General features: G+C 41.8%; 2 protein-coding genes across 2 annotated transcripts; one reads left to right on the plus strand and one right to left on the minus strand.

The window, feature by feature from the left end:
- Nucleotides 1–6: 6 nt before the first annotated feature.
- Nucleotides 7–4,417, minus strand: unc119.1 (unc-119 homolog 1). The gene is made up of 5 exons (XM_056276173.1): nt 4,143–4,417; nt 3,920–4,033; nt 2,963–3,074; nt 2,641–2,813; nt 7–2,508 (listed from the first exon to the last, which is right to left on the minus strand). The coding sequence occupies exons 1-5, from the start codon at nt 4,372–4,374 to the stop codon at nt 2,396–2,398; spliced, it is 744 nt and encodes a 247-aa protein (XP_056132148.1). The 5' UTR covers nt 4,375–4,417; the 3' UTR covers nt 7–2,395.
- Nucleotides 4,418–5,505: 1,088 nt separating this feature from the next.
- On the plus strand, nt 5,506–19,057 carry pop5 (POP5 homolog, ribonuclease P/MRP subunit). The gene is made up of 5 exons (XM_056276186.1): nt 5,506–5,579; nt 5,673–5,815; nt 15,977–16,126; nt 17,382–17,465; nt 17,652–19,057. Exons 1-5 carry the CDS (start codon nt 5,560–5,562, stop codon nt 17,753–17,755), a joined length of 501 nt encoding a protein of 166 aa, XP_056132161.1. The 5' UTR covers nt 5,506–5,559; the 3' UTR covers nt 17,756–19,057.
- Nucleotides 19,058–19,258: the final 201 nt, after the last annotated feature.

The raw sequence follows: 19,258 nt of genomic DNA on the forward strand, positions 1-19,258 counted from the left end.
TCGGATTTGTGCTTTTATTCATCACTCTTCACAAAGCATTATGAAACAAATAGTTCAAACAAAACAAAAAAATCTAAGTAGTCCTATCATAATCCTCACAATGTACAGACAGAGGAAGTCAAAAATACAGGAGCTATGTAATTAAACATCTAATCTGCCGTCACTGTAATTTTATGTAAAATAAGAAAACAAAAAACGAGTGTGTAAAAATCGTTTCCCGGTTACATTTCAAATAGAGGAAATTTGGGAACGTAATCCTATGAAATTTAAGTTTAGTCTGTTAACATTGTCATCATGAACACTACTTTCAGCAAACGGTAGTAAAATTGAGTCCATGCAATAGGCACCAGAATGGATGTATATTACCCTTCTATTATTTTCCTCACTCAGCCCAAGCAAAGCCTGCCTAACCACTTACAGGTATACCTTCCACCGAGTGTGTAAACCCACTGCTTTCCGTGGGGTATGTTGTATTATGTAGAATAACTTGTCAACTCAAGTACCACTGACTGATAGTGAATAACAGGAACAGAAATAAAGATCTCCTCAGGTGCTACTACACCACCACTGTTAACCACCTCATCGAGTGGGACATACCTACTGACGTCAATGTTGAGCAAAGTCTGATGTATAAAGTAATGAACCGATTACCAAAGCTGTTCAGGACACAAGTCAAATCCAGATATCCCACTACTATGTAAGCTGGTTAGCAGATATCAAGAGGCTTCTCAATACCTTCAAGTCAAGTCAATTTTATTTGATTAGCCCAATATCACAAAATTACAAATTTGCTTCTGGGCTTTATAGCAACACAACATCCTGTCCTTAGACCCTCGCATCGAATAAGGAACAACTCCATAAAACAAAACAAAAAAACCTTTAACAGGGAGAAAAAAATAGGGAGAAACCTTCAAACTGTGAAATTACAGTTTTATCAGATATTGTGAAGTCATACAATATATGAGATGTATTGTAGTGGGCTGTTAGACCCTTATTTCAAACTAGGCAGCGCCATTAATGTCATAAAACAGAGCATACCGAGGAACTGTTTGCTCCTCAGCTCATTGATTGTGACATACTGCAGCACTAGCCATTAAGATAGAAATTCTAGAATATAAAAGAATAGTTTGATTACAAGGCACAGGGAATTGATGTCACAGTGCAGGTTAACAAGAAGCCTAGATATTACAACATGAGCAACTGGGAGCCTTAACAGACCAGACATGAACAGAAAAATTGACAGGAAACTTTTGCTCCTACCTACTGTCTCTCAGGCAAAATGTGTTATAAGCCATACTACATCATTCACAAAACCGAGTGTCACACACAGTGAGTGACACACTGGGTCATGGCTTGAGAAACAAATCAGACAAGCATCATGAGATGTTGTTTTTGAGAAAGTGAACATCAGGTTGGGTGGAAAAGGTAAACAAGGTAGCAATTTAAAAACATTGTATGATCACTTGTCTCGATCCAGTATCTCAAACTGCTGTCATCCTGTGCTTTTCATGCATTGTGCAAAGGTTGTAGTCGATAATATGATAAACATCAATGGGAGTCCCATTGATATTGCTCACTAATGAAAGTGGCTAAGGCCGAAGGATAAGTATTAGGCAGACAAACATTTAAGCAAATAACCAATATCGGTAAACATTTCTGACACCTTGAGTAGGACACTGGCTAAGATAAAAGGGGTCTCACTCTCAATGGTCCTAATAGTGTACCTAACTAAACTAGCCATCGAGATAAATGTCTGTTGTGTGACATTACTAATGCATACAGGAATCAATATTACCTAATAGGCAAAAAAAAAATAGATTGAAACTTAAAGGTTAGTGATGACTGGCTGTATTACATGAGCATCTGTGACTGGCAATATTGTAATACACCAATCAATGATCACTGTTTTATAAAGGCATTTATCATTCAGAATAAGGTAATGTCAGATTATCATCCATGTGCCAGCAATTTACACTAATGTACAAACTCAAGCAACTCATAACCAGCATAATCCATTGAGTTTATGAAGAGAAGCCAGTGACTAAAATGGTCTCTTCCAAGAAAAGATGACAAAGAATTCAAGGCAAAAGCAATCAAGCAGTAACATAACATACTTTTAACATAAAAGAAGTTTTTAAGTCAACAATATCACATGTGAATATTTGACAGGAAATTCACTCCCGGAAAGTGAGCAGGATGAGGTATCGAGAAAAAAAATGATTGATTTCTTGTGAGGGCAGTTAAGGTCCATTGTTTCCAAAGAATGTTGTCCGGTTCTTAGAAATGTCTGGAAAGGAGAGAACACCTTGTCCCCAAAAAAGAAGCTTTTTTGGTGGTTGTGATTCAGGGAAATCCAATCCCTGTGTAGTATTGCACACATTCTTCTCTTCAAGCATTACTGACCACCATTGTAGGCATAGTCTGCCTTGTTGTGCATGATTAATTTGTTATCCACAAAGTAGAAACTATCCGATCTGGTCTCATACGGGTGTGCCACCATTTGGCGAACTGGAGGGAACAAGACAGAAGGAAAAAACAAGAAAACAGAAAGCATTAAATGCATTATGTGCAAAATATTTATGCATGTCTGCATATTACACACAGAACATTGCAGTGTGAAAAGAACAGATTAGAACTCACTGAGGTCCTCTGGGAGCTGTGGAAACTCATAAATGTGCTCACAAGTGTTGCGGCTGTTGGGAATGCAGAAGCCGAAGTCAAAGTCAAAGTTCTTGAGAAGACGCCCCTGAAAATAATGCCTCTCAATCATACGGAAGCTGTTAATAGGTTGATCTCCCACTGTAAACTCCACACTGGGGTTTGGAAAGAGAAACATTTGGAAAAACTGTCGTTACTCAAGTTCCACGTTAAAAGCAGACTAGTCGAAGACTGAACTCTCCGTCGGGAAAGCACATTAACAGATTTTGTAGTAAAAACTATTCTTTTCTTGGCATGTACTCACGTTGCACCCACAGTGCGCAGTTTTAAGAAGGCCGGTGTAAACTGATACCGAACAAAACGTCCAGCACTGGAGTCCACATCTTCACTTTCCTCCGTGTGCTCTACAGGACCTCCTACAAAAAAAAAAACATTTTGATAGTTCTTACTAATGTGCAAATTTTAAATCTGGATAACCTAAAAGTACTACAAGCACGAATGGCCAATACATACAAATATTACGATTTTGTGAGTAACTGGGTAGTGATAGTGAAATATTGAATTATAGTGCATGTTGAATTATGCCTATTTAAAAGATTAACACGAGTCCACATTGGTCTAATCTCATAATTCAAATAATTATCTAAAAGGCATTTATTTTGAGACAAATTTATGTGACATTAAGAATTTTTTTAGTTAATTCACACAATTTGAACAGTTTCACTACAATCAGCGTGGTTGTGTTTTATCACAATCACATTAAATTCCATAAAATCCACTTCCAACAGATTGCCATCCCTAAACACCTGCCCAATTATCAGTTCATAACAATATAAAGTTTGATTTAATAACTTTAACTGAGACTTTAAAGACATTCTTTACAAAAGTAATTAAAATTTAACTTGAGAGGTAAATCATGTATGCGGATGCTGTAAGTGACATACAGGGTGAAGAAAAACCCAGTTGCACTAATAAACAGATGATAGATGTAATTTTCTCAGTAGAGAAAGTTCTTTTGTTTACACCGTTTAGGTCCTAGTCCTAAATCATCAGAACAATAGGAATTCATTTAGTTACTATTGTCGTTTAGTGTTGTTTATATTATGCTGATTTACAATTTAATACAAGATATTATTTAAATCAGCTCGAGAGCGAGATATGGGAACAACACATCCCTATCAATGTACCGTGTGATCAATAGAGATGAGCTGCGTCATTTTAAGACGGTAATTTGTTCCAATAAAGAAATGCTAACACTTACTGCAGTTTGGAGGTTTGGCAATCTCAAACAGCACCGTCCCGGTCTCTAGATCTCTGATTTTGAAACGAGTGAAGTCGACGTTGTAGACATTGTCTTCGGGTATGCAAAGATAATCTGGAACGGCAAACGACGGTGCATGTTAGCGACAGACAAACCGGAATACATCAGATTTCTTTCAACAACCACAACAAAGGAGATTCATTAAACTTTATATAATGTGTACCCTCAGTAACGGCGCGGAGACCCAAGACGTGGTCCGGTGAAATCTCTCTTCCGAGCGCCCTGAGCTCAACCTCTGTCACGACAGGCCATTTATCGTTCTGACTGAGTCGCGATTTGAGCTTCTTTAGCATTCCTCCACCCGATTTCCGATCTCTTGGATTAGCAGAAGAGCCGATATCCGTGTCCATTTTCCCTTTGACCGTGGGCGCTGTCTGGTTTCGGGAGCCATTCATATCGACGGCTGTAGTTGAGTGGTGTGGAAAATTGCTGCGCTGTTTTAATCCGGGTCGATTTGAGAGAATGCTCGGGTCCTTAATTTCAAGATGGCGTCAAACGCGTACGAAGAACGAAAAAAATTCACCTCTGATTGGCTTTAAACGCTAGGGGTTGTCATAGTTACCAGATGTGTGCGCTTGGTTTATTAACCGGAGGTCCCCGCTTTTTCTTTAGAAAAGATACAACTCACAATCAGTACTCACAATCCGTACTCACAATCAGTACAACCAAGCAAACGAGTTTATTAGTTGGATGATAATTGGTACACGCCAATTACACCTAATTCAAAAACCCGCACTGTTCATTCACTTTGTGATTTTGAATGGGACGGAGGTAAACTTGTAAGTGCTTATTCTCTTTCGTGGCCAATGAAATAAAAAGGTAAATATATAGAATAGAATAGATTTCAACAATTTCCGCGAAGAACAGACAGAGGGGGAGATAAAAACAAAAACAAAACACCATCAACATACTACAGTTGAAGGGGCACTGGTGAAGAGATGGAGAATTTATGGATTCAAAGTACATTTGTGTAACATATGAGCATATTGTTGTTACTTTTATTATAAAAAGTTTAATTTAAAAAATGTATTCAATAGAATCAACGATGGGTCTCTTTTATCGGTCTCGTCTTTCCTCGAATCGCCCGCGACACAAGAACAAAAATAAGGAAACGCAGTAGGCCCACCAAACAAATTCGAGCAAAAGGCATGGTTATTGTAGCGGCGCTACTGGAATTTAAAAACGCAAAAACTTTGTACATGTTCAGCGTTTTCTTTAACTCCAATGTGTGGAAGCTGTGGAGTTAAAGAAAACGCTGAACATGTAATATTGCATTGTAACATGTATGAAGTGGAAAGAGAACGGTTACAGGATAAAGTCCAAGAGGCAGGACGGGAGTGGAATCTGATGGAGATACTTGGAACAGAAGGAGAGGGAGAAGGGATTAAAATCCCCGGGAAGGCGCTCTTTACTTTAAGTGACACAAGGTTGATTTAAGAAATAGGGTAAAATGACATGATGTTACACTCTTGTACGTTAGGTGGCGGTATGCACCTTAAAGTTGTTTGCGATCCGCCATTAAACCGAAAAAAGACGAATAAGAAGTTGGCGTCGGCTTTCTTAGAAGAAAGCGTGCAACTATGGTGCGTGCTAAATCTAGGTAAGAGATCCTTCCAGTGTGTCAATTTAAACACTCAAGTGAAATAACTTTCGGTGAGCTTTTTTTTGAATCGCCGATCTTCTCTCTCTCCAGATACTTACTGTGTGAGGTTAACGTATCGGATCCAAACAGCTTGATGCAGCTAAGTGACTGGTGCGTCACCAAGGCGGTGATGGACGTGGTGCGCATGGCGCACGGCGACTATGGATCAGCATTGTGCAGTAGTGGATTCTCAGGTATACAGACTCTTGGGCTCACTTCAGCGATTAAACCTACGTCTACAGCTAACTATTATGAAATGGTATCACCATAGCCATGTTTCACTGAAAGTTGAATCAGTACATCTGGAAGCGTTTATTGAGAGAAACGTTTTATCGCTCATCTAAGTGACCTCTTCAGTATCAACTGACTGCAGGTATCCCCACCCTTATAAACAATACAGTGGCATACCGACCGGAAACAACGATCGGTTTCATATGCAAATTGCAAATCAAACCTTAAGTACTGATCAGTATGTGTAGGTTTACGATAAACATCAACAATCAAATGTCCCCCGTCATCAATTGCAATTTCACACTAAGGAGGCTAACCTGTCATTTTTCACATCATCGCTGGTGAACTTGATGTGGTTGCCCAGAGAGTTAATGTGGCCGGTGAAATGTGGTACGCCCTGAGATTTAATTTTAACCCAGGTGTTGTCTATAAATCTGAACCAATGGCAAGGTGGTGTCTCTGGATAGGACATCAGAGCCCTCTTTTCCGCTTCATCCTTATATAAGTTGGCCACTACAGGTTTGACTGGCGAACCCATAGCACACCCATGCCTCTGCCTATAGTACTGGCCCCTGTAAGTGAAGTACGTGGCCTGAAGACGCAGCTTCAGGGGCTGACACACTTGGGTCAGTGTTAAGGGTGGTCCTATTGCTAAGGGCGGGGTCATTTTGTAATTTCATATGGACTACCTCAACTGCCTCATTAACAGGAATGCATGTGAGGAGAGAGACGTAGTATCAAAAGATCATCGTTTCACCTTCCTCCATAATGATGTCCCTCATCTTATCCACAAAATCCATAGTATTCTGAATGACATGTTCATTACTGCCTACCAACGATTCACGATTCAAAATCGATTCAATTCGCGATTCAAAATCAATTCTCAATTCAATACATTCATAAATTTGATTTTAGATTGCTGTTTTGAGTTACTTTTCCCATTTGACTGTAGTAGATACTTTTATAGGTCTCCAAAAAAAATCACGCTGAATCAAATGTAAAAGTTTACTACTCAATGTCAACCCTAAGATTTATTTTGCTTTAGTCCACTCGGTCAATAGGAAACCACGGCAGACCTGGAACAAAGAGTAAAATTAATACTTAATACAAAAATAAAAATGATTGCGAAGATAAACTGCAAAATGCAAACCTTCAAGTAATAACTTTATTTCAATATTCAAATAACAAAATCAAACTTTGCAGCTAAATGTAGCTGCCTGCTACATTTAGCTGCAAAGTGCAAACAAGAACTGTTACATTTACTTGTAAAGTACACCACTGCCTGGAATGTCAAGGTTCTTCTGTAGAAACAGAAGCTGGTCTACATGTTTTGGAGTGAGCATGCTCCACTGTGAAGTTACTATGTCCCCAGCAGTTGAGAATACCCTATCTGCTGCAATGCTAGTACCAGGGATGCATAGCTAGCGCTTAGCTAACTTGGCCAGTAGGGGAAAGACAGTCTCCAGATACTTTTTCATCTCCTCCTCAGCTCTGGTAAGGGCAGATTTAGGGAGAACAACTCCGACTTCAGTGAATGTCTTGCCCAATAGATTCACCAGTGAAGAAGATGTTCTTCTTTTGGGGGCAGGGCCTTCTTCATCATCATATAGGCCTTTGTCTGGGCCATCTGGCTCCTCAGCATGGTCCTCAGCCTTCTCCTGTTACAGTGAAAGACCACAAGAAAACAAAAACACAGTCAAAAAAGAAGCCTCATCTTTGTATTTCAAATTCAGTGTTATTATGATATCTTGTATAAACTAGGGTCCCACTCTATTTCCCTAATATAAAACAGGATACAACTGATAAATTGGTGCATCTAGGGATGGGTATCGTTAGGATTTTATCGATACTACTACTCTTATCGATACTGCTTATCGGTTCAGTGTTTTATCGATACTCTTATCGGTTCTTTTTGATTATGATGCAAGAAAAAAAGACACTTAATTAAGAACAGAATCGACATTGCTTTATTTATTTATTTTTTAAAATTTATTTCTGATTTTTCCCTTTTTTCTCCCAATTTAGTGGCCAATCGATCCCTATTTTAATTCAAACACCCACCCTCGTACTGCATGCATTCGCCAACTGCATCTCTCCGGCCGGCAGTCTCGAAGGAGACCGCCTCCCCACTTTCATGACAAGGCGACTCCAGGCCGAACCACTGTTTCTTCCGACACACACAGAGACGCATTCACGTGACGAACACAAGCCGACTCCGCCCCCCTCCCGAAGACAGCGTTTGCCAATGATTGCTGCTTCATCGAGTCCGGCCATAGTCGGATCTGACGAGACCGGGGCGCGAACCCCAGTCCCCAGTGGGCAACTGCATCGACACAAAGCCGATGCTTAGACAGCTACACCACCGCGGACTACATTGCTTTATTATTCTATTATATAACTTTATATAAATATAAACAAATATTATTTATTCAGCAGCAACAGCAGCAGCAATGTTTTAAATTCGTCTGAATTATAGACTTTATAATCAACATTCAACAACAACAAATAAGATAAAAAAATAAAAGAAGATAAAGAAAAAAAAATATATATATTAAAAATAAATTTTTACAGCAAAAGGCTAACAAGTTCAAACAAACAAGAACCTAGAACATTATCCTAACAGTTCTTCTGCAGAAAAATCAACATATCTGCCTTCTCCAGCAGGAGTCGTGCTCTCTCCTGACTTATAGTGTCCCCGGCTGTAAAGAAGACCCTCTCACTGGGGGTGGAGGAGGCTTGGGCACAGAGGTAGGTGGTTGCAAGCTGTGTCAGCAGGGGCAGAGTACCTCTCTTTTCCCACCACCACAAAGCAGGGGATTCTGACATGGGGATGGAAGGCAGGCCTTTGTAGAGTTGGAGTTCGTGATCAACTCGTTCACTGACGGACAAAGTGTTTTGCTGCATGGTGGTCCGCAGCTCCATGTCTTCATCTGCAAACAGCTCCTCCAAGGCATTCCTTGGTTTGTAGAGTGGAGTGGCTGTCTCCTCCTTTCCTTTTTCTTCTGACTCCTGTTGCTGCTGGTCTGTGTCTGTGTGGCCCTGCTCCTCTGTGTGGCCCTGCTCCTCTGTGTGGCCCTCCTCCTCTGTGTGGCCCTGCTCCTCTGTGTGGCCCTCCTCCTCTGCTACAGCTGCCTCCCTTAACCGGTCCCAGGTGGCATCACTCTCCATCTACCCTTTGAACCTGGGGTCCATCGCTGTGGGCTCGAGTAGGAAGGCCTGGATGGTGTCTTCCTGGTAACGTCCAGAGAGATTCCCCCAAACCTTCTCTTTAATGCTCGACACAAACAGTGTGTCTTCCTCCTGCACTTTGAAATGGTCTTCAAGTTTCCTGAGGATCGGGAGGATTTGGCCACAGGTGGGAGTTTGTTTACTGGAGACGCACAGGATGGATGTGTACATGACACGCATGAGTTGTACAAACTCCTCAGCCTTCTGGAAATCCTCATCTTTCAGCCGGCCCAATTTGTCCTTTTCCATCTGTTTCCTGAGTCGTGGGTCCATGGATGCAGCTTGGATTGCTGGGTATTGCTCCATGAATCTTTCTACCATAAGGAAGAGAGAATTCCACCTTGTTTTCACATCAAGGATCATTGTGTGTTGGGGAAGGTCTGAAACAAACAAAATTTTCATCACAGCCCACTTGAATATATAATTAAATTAATTAAAATTTGATTGGGAATTTAAAAAAATGCTTTAATAGGTTGAACTGGCTTCTTACCTAGGAGCTGCTGCTTTTCTTTCAGGACTGTTTTAGCCATGGATGACCTCTTCATCCAGACAACCGCTGCCCTGATTCTTCCTGCCCACCTGTCAATGGCACTGATCTGGTAGATTTTGTGCGCTGCTATTTTCAGTGTGTGAGCAAAGCATCCGGTTTTCAGGACATGGAGTTTCCTTATGGCAACATCCATATTAGCAGCATTGTCGACTGTCACTGCTACAATCTTGCCAACTTCTATGCTAAATTCTTCAAGAATTTCTGTGATCTCCTCTGCCACTACATCTCCTGTTTGTGCCTGGTAAACAGCTCTGGTTTTAAGCACCTTTTGTTTCACACTGCCTTGGCTTGTGTAATGTGCTGTAACCGTGAGGTAGTGGTCCTGAGTTAAGCTGGTCCACCCATCAGTTGTAATGGCTAACTTTGGCACATCTTTAAGCTCTGCGATAACATTGGCCTTTTCAACATTATACCAGGCAGGAATCAGTGTGTTACTGAGGACATTCCTGCAGGGAGGGGTATATTTGCAGTTGAGAGCATTGGTCCTCTCCCTAAAGTAAAGAAAGGATTGAATTATTGTAAATTTGTGTGGAGTGGTGGGAATAGCTGCTTCAATAACTTATAACAAAGCTGCTCCCCTTTTTGACAACTATGTATTCAAAAAAAACTCAATATACACTGACTGATTAGTTGTTACCTAAAGCCCTTGGACTCCACTGTAGAGAAGGGGTGCAGGCCTTTGACAACAAACTGGGTCACAGCCCTGTGACACTCGTTCACCCTATCCTCCGTCATCCTTCCACTAGCTGCTAGCGTGAAGGGACTTTGGGCTTGGCTGGGACCGGTGGTGGTAGAGGGAGGAGGGGTGGGCTGGGACATGGTGGCTGCAGCCTCAGCCTGACAATCTACAAAAAGTTGTGAAATCTTTCAAATATTTGCAGCTAAACAATTAGCTAAGCAATTATATTTTATTTATTAGTCTATTCGTAATAATTCGTTATTAGCCTAGCTAACTCCGTATCTATGGCTCATACAGTTTACCTGCAGTGGACGTGGATGGAATTCTACGAGCAAAGCAGTCGAAAACTCCGCATTTCTGCAGATTAATACCATGTTTCAACAAAAGATGTTTCGACAGATTGCTTGTATTGCCACCCTTACTGGCAAATGATTTGTTGCACTTGTGGCAACGAGCGTTATTGTCATCGACTTTTGAAAAATATACCCAAACTTTTGAACGTTTAGTTCTCTCCGCCATGATGAGCACTTGAGCAGAGCTGTCTGTGCGTGTGTGTGGAGCACAGCACAGCCCCGCCCCTCGCGCAGTAAGAGAGAGAGATGGCGAAAACGGCAAACAAGATTATGTTCGCGACGTTTAAATTCCTCGAAAAACACATTTGCCACAATATAAATCTCACTCCATGATTTCTCGAGTACCTACCGACTACCGATAGCAGAGCCGAAAACGTCGGATCTTAAAAATGCTCCGGTTTTTACTAATTTAGAACCGGTTCCCGTTTAGAACCGGGTTTCGGGGGGCATCCCTAGGTGCATCTTTACATGACATACACACATTATTACTAGAATAACTTAAATACAGATTTCACAAACACAAATATATATATATATGTGTGTGTGTGTGTGTATATATGTATGTATATATGTATAAAATAAATCAAACATATATAGTGCTTTTCTAACACTCAAAGTGGCTTTACAATAAACGGGGTGAAACAAGACAACAGATAAACATAACACAGACATACAGGGGTGGATGGGAAGGGGGGGCTACGAGAGGGAGAAGCGGCAGCCACACTTGACGCCAGCAGCACTCTCCCACTTAAACAGCTACAAAAGGGCAAGGAAAAACAAAAACAACAGCACTGTAGACATTGATTTTCTGTAGGGGTTTACTCCCGTAGCCTATTCCTCTCCCGAGCTATCCACTAGGCAGTGGCACTGTTTAACCCATAGCTGGGGGCTGGTTCATGGGCATCAGGCAATATCCACATACCGGTGGGCCTGCGTATGGCACGTCTAGGGGCCAGACCTCCTCCCGAGACCCTTGTAGTTCAGCCAGGGTCAAGGTGTATCCAGTTACTGTGTGTCGCCACGAGGAGGTACTACATAGTAGGGCTTGCTGTTGGAGAGGCCATGTACTGGCAGGGAGAGATTTACATGCTCAGCTCTCCTGTTCACATTTCTGCTAGCCAGCAATGAAGGTTGAGAGTGAGACGTGACAGGCACAGAACACTACAACAACACACTAGGCGCTTCACAACAACCCAACTTCTTACACAAGAATGTCAGACACACACACACACATACACACATATATACACACATACATTAGCAGCTGATGAGTGCACGACATACGAAACAAGCTTGTACTGCTATGTATTGAGTTTTTTTCTTACATCTATTATATATATATATACACACACACAGGCGTATGTGTGTGTCATGTAGGGAAACACCAATTTATCACACACACATATATGGTTGTGCTTGTGAAATCTGTATTATAAGTTATTAAGCATAAACACACAATTATGATGTAGTGCAAATCATTTTTTTACACTTATTATTTGGATAGAAAAATTACCTCAAGTGCTGCAGCCTCAGCAGCGTATGTCCTATTGTTCATCTTGGGAGAGGAAAGGCAATGCTTTAAACCTGGGGTCCAGGGTAGAGGCAGTGTGGAGCATATTCTTCTCCACCACACTTGGTGTATCTCTTGGCCAGATCTTCATCGGTTGCTTGTTTTATTTCCCAGACAATTGGTGTGTCACCACAGAAGCCCGCTTCTGTGTTGTGGAGTAGCTGTCCATGCAGTGGAGCTATCACTGATAAAGTCAGTGTGCTATCCACAGACATTATGTTGATTGCCTCTTTCATTGGCTTGAGGGCCATAGTCACTTGTTCTGCGTTGGTGGCATCCATTTCGTTTAGTGTGCAAATGTCTGCTCCACATTTTCTCGCCTGAGGAGAGGAGAGCAGCGCAGATGGCTGGCTGTTGCGCAAGAAATCTTTCTGTCATCTTGGATGCACTATTCCACCTTGTAGCTATATCTGTCTTCAACTTATGGGCTGGCAGTTCCAGAAGCCTCTGTTTCTGCTCAAGGGTATAATTTGCGGTGGTGCTGCGGTGGAAAAATCCCGTGATTCTCTGAATCCTCCCCAGTAATCATGATACAGGTGGCAGCTTTAGAGCTCTCTGCGCGGAAAGGTTGATGATGTGTGCAAAACACCAGCTGTGTAGCAGCTACCATGTTAGCAGCATTATCGGTAACTAGTACCATATCGGTGGTTGGGAGCCCCCATTCCTGTGCGACAGTATGAAACATCTCGTCCATGTTTCTGCTGTGTGGCTTTCATGCATTACTCTAGTCTGTAAAACACAAGACTCCAGCAGCCAGCCATCAGTGATATAGTGAGCAGTAAATGTGGCATATGATTGAGTTGCTCTTGATGTCCATGCATCACGTCAGTGCTACTCATGGTGCTTTTTTCAAGGCTTCCACGACCTTTTCTTTTGTCGCTAGATAAAGCTGAGGCACCGCTTTCTCTGTAAAAAGGTGACAAGATGGTATACCACCATCTCGTCTCCTTTTTACCTGGGCTCAGTTGTGTGGATCATGTACCGAAAGCCTTCATTATCAACGACGCTGTAGGGTCACAGATCTTTTGAAATTAGATAGGCTATAGACCGAGTTATTTTCTTTTCCCATTCCGAGCTGGCTGGAAGTTTAGAACATTGTTGCGGAGTGCGTTGGTTCACTGAAACGCTTGCTGCTACTGGGGTTGTTGTTCCAAATCTATTTCTTGATGATGGCATACCACGTGAATCCTCAAGTTTGTATACACGCCTTCACCCGAAAAGACTAAAACATAAGTTAATACAAAGATAGTATAAATCTATGATTCACCATCTCCATATTCAAATGTGAGGCTGCACCCTAGATGACGACACTATTTGGTGCTCTATAGTGTCCCTTGGCAAGATTTTCTGTTGTTCGGTGGCACAGCGTAGCTGAGACGGCCGCAGAAGAATCCTGTTTCTTTTTGCCAGAACTGCTGCCGAGTTGACAAACAGCTGCCAGTTGCTGGAACTGATGCCAAGTTGACTGAGCGGAGCCGCCATGGTTTACCCTTTCCGGGTATTGACAGCTGGTTAGGCTGTGCCCGGGGATTTGAATTCAAGAGTTACCTTCTCCTAGCCTTTGCCTAAAGAGGCATCAACCCACAAGGCAGCAGGTGGATTTGAGTTCCCTTCTCCTGTCCCAGTGTGTTGGCTGGACTGGGCACCATGGTAAGTACCATACAGGCATGCAGGAGGACCAGATCTATCAGTAGGGACGTCCTTAGCCAAAGGGCCCTTGCTGAGGTAAGGTGCTACCCCTCTACAGCCTGCGGTTGCTGTTTAGCGTCTTACCCAGGACAAAGTTTGTAGTGTTTCCAAAATACTTCACCTTCGCTTTGCAAAGCACGCCTGTTGCATTAGTCTTGTCAAGCTCCTTCTTCCCCTCGTGTTCATAAAATCCAAAGTATGTCCAGAGTATTGCTTTCATTGCTGATGTGGCAGGTTGTATTTGTTTTTCGCTCAAGTACTACATTGCTCGCAGTCTCTCCATGACACACTTCACTTCCCATCCTGCTCATGCCAAGGAGGTGTGTCTGTGAGGAAACCGCGCGGCGTCATAGCGCCATCTGTAGGATTTAGCGAGCTAACTCGTGTCAGGAAAAAATGGAAACCTGCGTTGTCGCAAGACTGAAAAATATGAATCGATTATTGGTATTTGTGAATCGATTCTCAATCGGCAGATATAGAATCGCGATTCTTATGAGAATCGATTTTTTTTTTTTTTTTTTCACACCCCTAGTCACTGAGTTACTCATACAAAGAATAGGCCATAGTGGCCGATCCTGTTTATGTATTTTAGGTAAACCATACAGACTAGGTGTAGCTTACCCTGGGTATAGGCTCAGCGTTTTTGGTTTTTATTTTTCAAAGCCATCCAGCATGCCGAATTTCGCCTCAAGAGGACACTGTTACATAACCACATGAACGGGAACAACTTTTGGATCCGTGGAAACATAAAATCTGAGTGAAAATCAGTTTAAACCGATCTGCTCCTTTTAAAAAATCTGGGTATTTTTCGGTGAAAATCGGTAAAAACCGAAAATACTGAGCCTTGGGTATAATCTATGGTACAAAAATTCTGTCAATAGCATTGTCCTGTTCTAACAGTTTCAGACAATCTATCACCTTTTTCTTTTAACCACTGCCTGGATGTCGTTTCAAAGGCTCATAAGTATTCATGTCGCTAAACGTCACAACTTTCTCATGATAGTCTGTCTGGTTTAATACAACAGTGCATCTGCTTTTGTCTGCCGCTAGGACGATGATGTTATTGCCCTTACTGGGAGTCGTGAGAGATTTCTTCTTGTCTCTACAGATGCTGGACGGCGGTGCCTTCGCATTGCTGAGGCATGCTGAAACTTGCATCCGCAATCGCTGTGCTTCCGGGTCCGCGATGTTGTTTTTACGGATCGCCAATCCATGGCTGTGATCAGTTCCGCTATCGGGATTTGCCTTGGCGTGACAGCAAAATTAAGCCCCTTAGCACGGATGTCTTTCCCTGCCTGGGTTTCACCCACTTGTCCACATCACCATGTCTCTGTCGCCATTTTACAATGCTGTGATTGCAACCATTCCCAAATCCTCTGTGTACACATTGACATTGAAAAGTCACGGCAATTTTGCATATGATGCCACTGTATTGTTTATAAGGGTGGGGATACCTGAAGTCAGTTGAGACTGAAGAGGTCACTTAGATGAGTGATGAAACGTTTCTCTCAATAAACATTGTGTCCTGATGAGCTGATTCAACTTTCTGTGATTTTCTTACCTGGATTATTGAACATGCATAAAGACATAGTCATGATTGTTTCAACTAGGGGCGATATTGTGCTATGGTCATACTGAGACCATGGTATCATTATAAAATTCTAAATATCTCCAGTAATCTTATATTGGCTTCATCTGTCTTTTCTCTGGTATTTCTCCACCCTCGTTCTTCCTTTACACTAGCCGTCTCACACGATGTTCTCTACCCCTCTTGCATTGCAAGAATATAATGAAGCCACAATGTGTGTCTTTACAACTTTTGAAGGAAGATTGTTTGTTACAAAATACTTGGGGTCGTTCTGATAGTTAACTTGGTTAACTAAATCTACGAGAGGTACACAGGTTTCGAGCACACATCAAAAATCACAATAGGAATGTCTTTTTTTTTATTTAACCGCTTTATCAGTTCAAGTATGATTTCAAATCTCTCATTACACTGGTACATTCAGGATGCTGTAGTGATTACTGAATCGCATCTGTGTTTATTCTTCTCAGTGAAATACCTGAATGCCCATACTGGAATAGTCTTCCTGCGCTGTCCAAAAAATTATTACAGACTCATCTGGAGTGCGTTGCCTTTCATTACCAGCATTGACACTGGTCAGAAGAGAGTGCCATGTTTCCTGAACTGTTTGCACGTGGGGGGTAAGAGAAACATTTACATTTGAAATGCCAATTTTTATTATGCCCTGTAATTCTACCCAAAAAGCATATCTGATTTGTCATGCATCTGGATTAATTTCTGTCAACCCAAAAACACCCTGTATTATTGTTGTTGTTGTTGTTGTTGTGATACTGGATTTCTGATGTTAGCTGACCATCTTTTGGGCAGCACAGTGGCCCAGTGGTTAGCACTGTTGCCTCACAGCAAGAAGGTCCTGGGTTTGAACCCCAGACCATCCCATGTCCTTTCTGTGTGGAGTTTGCATGTTCTCCCCGTGTCTGTGTGGGTTTCCTCCGGGTGCTCCAGTTTCCTCCCACCATCAAAAAAACATTCATGTTAAGGTTTAATACTCCTGTCTGTGCCCCTGACAAAGGTAATGGAAAGAACTGGAGCTGGTCCCTGGGTGCTGCAGCTGCCCACTGTTCCTATACAATAGGATGGCTTAAATGCACAGAAAAAATGTTCATTGTAACCTGTACAATGACAAAATAAAGTGGCTTTCTTTTTTCTTTCTTTCTTTCTTTCTTTTTTCTCAGTTTCCTAACTATTCAATACCAGTTATGATGTATGTGATTCTATTCTGAAAAGTGGCTTGCAATTATTACTGTATTAATAGTCCTAATGATTTGCAAAAACACTTTGATTGTTAATACCAGCAATTTAAGATTCCAACATGGCAACAACAAACACATTAATGCTACTAACTTGTTTGATCAATGGATTGAATGGTATTATTCCAAATTCAGTTGTACATGATTAATCAGGGTGGCGCAAGAAGGTCCTGGGTTCAAGCCCCGGGGTAGTCCTACCTTGGGGGTCATCCCGGGTCATCTTCTGTGTGGAGTTTGCATGTTCTCCCTGTGTCTGCGTGGGTTTCCTCCAGGGGCTCTGGTTTCCTCCCACAGTCCGAAGACATGTAGGTCAGGTGAATCGGCCGTACTAAATTGTCCCTAGGTATGAGTGTGTGTGTGTGTGTGTGTGTGTGTGTGTGTGTGTGTGTGTGTGTGTGTGTGTGTGTGTGTGTGTGTGTGTGTGTGTGTGTGTGTGTGTGTGTGTCGGCCCTGTGTGATAGTCTGGCGGCCTGTCCAGTGTGTCTCCCCGCCTGCTGCCCAATGATTGCTGAGATAGACTCCAGCATCCCCACGACCCTGAGAGCAGGATAAGCAGTTCGGATAATGGATGGATGATTAAGCAGATAATGTTCAGTATGATGCAAATGTCTGTTATTTTTCTCAGGGACAATTAGAACATGTCAGAAGTTTCTGGTGCAATACAATACACGGCAGCTGCATCGAATGCTCCCCAAATGTAAAAGTGAAGGTAAGGGATGGACCTGGAAACATACTCATACTCAACATACTTTCAGGTTACATCTAGGTGGCAATTATTTGTTTGGCTCTTTTTTGTGAAGCATTTAAGATTATTTAACACCTACAGTATAGCAGATACAAAATATGCATCATTGAATAGCTAATCAATTAAATGGTTCATCCCCTGTCATTGTAGGCGAAAAACTACACGTTCGTCAGGCAATTCTGAGTTGCTCATTGAGACTGATGAAGGGAAACAAGGAAGTATCTGAATCTGAGAGTGAAGAAGAGGACCAATGACTTCATTGTGATTTTGCTCAGGAAAGCACCGTGGACATACCCATTTCCATCAGATTGTGTTATGACACTCAAAACTGAACATGTGTAGAAGTTAAAATAATCCACTTCCAAGTTCTGTGGACATATGGTCAGTGCAGTTGCTGGCGACATTTACAATAATAGACAATGAGTCTGCGCCAGGATGGCTTAGTCATTGCAGTGAATGTCATGTAATAAAAATTAAACTTTTGATCCCATCAAAAGCCATTTGTCCCTGAGCAAAGGCACTAGCATTACTGTAACTAAATGCCTTAAAAGCAAATGCAATTGTACCTGGTTTATTTTGTTACCGTGTGCTATTTTTTAAGTTTCATCAATATATTAAAGATTTTTTTTGGAAGATGACAAATTTATGATGGCTTGCAGAATGTTATTGTTGAACAATGATCTTGGAGTGTCCATGCATTTCCAAAAAAACGACTGGTGACAACATTAGAGTAGCCGATAATCCTGAAGGAAGGATCAGAAGTAGGGCTGTACCCACTTGAGCCCCTAAAAAAAAAATGATGGGAGTGATATGGAAATGTCCATTCCAGAGGAAACTTGGGATCTAGTAATTAAGAGGATACACTCTTCTATATGCACAAGACATGGCATAATCCAGTTCAAGGTAGTGCACCGCTTTCCTTGGTGCGAAGAGAAATTGGCTAAAATTAACCCAGATTTAGACCCAACATGTGACAGGCGCAAACAAGCCACTGCCAGTCTCTTCCATATGTTCTGGTCCTGCCCGAAGCTAACTTGGTTCTGGCATTCCATCTTTGAGGCCTTGGCCGCTGTTTTATGTTTCCCACTTGAACCTTCTCTGAGTGCCATCTTTGGGGTTGTTCCAGCTGGTGTACATTTAAATGCTACTCTGCAACTCTGTTGGCCTACACCACTCTATTAACTAGGAGATTGATATTGCTCAAATGGATGGAGGCTTCCCCTCCTACTTTCGCACATTTGATTGAAGAGGTTATGCAGTCACTGAAATTAGAAAAGATTAGATCTACCATGAGAGGATCTATATCCAAATTCCACTTGACATAGAAGCCCTTTTTAGACTTTGTGAAGGAGTTAGATGCTCAGTTGGTGGCTGGGGTTGATGGGCTTGCAATGTAGTTCTCAGCCCTTTCTCTGCTCTTCTCCTTTTCCCTTTTGCTTATTTATTTACGTATTTTTCAAATTAATTTTTCCCTTTTTCTTTTGGTAATTTAATCTATTCCTATTAATTGTTTACTTAGTTTTTGTTATGGTTTAATTTAATTCATGTTATTTCGGGTGGCATGCCAGGCGGGGTGGGGGATTTCGCATGGGTCTGTGGGGAGGGGGGTGTAGTTGTGTGTGTTGAAAATTTAAAATAAACCTTGTTTTAAAAAAAAGTTGGGCTGAACAATATTTGAAAAAAAAGTGACGTATTTTTTCTGCACAGAATGTATTGGGATAATAAACCTGGGGTTACATAATTTCACCATGCAGCCT

Source organism: Lampris incognitus, chromosome 1 (assembly GCF_029633865.1).
Source record: "Lampris incognitus isolate fLamInc1 chromosome 1, fLamInc1.hap2, whole genome shotgun sequence".
Classification (NCBI taxonomy): domain Eukaryota; kingdom Metazoa; phylum Chordata; class Actinopteri; order Lampriformes; family Lampridae; genus Lampris; species Lampris incognitus.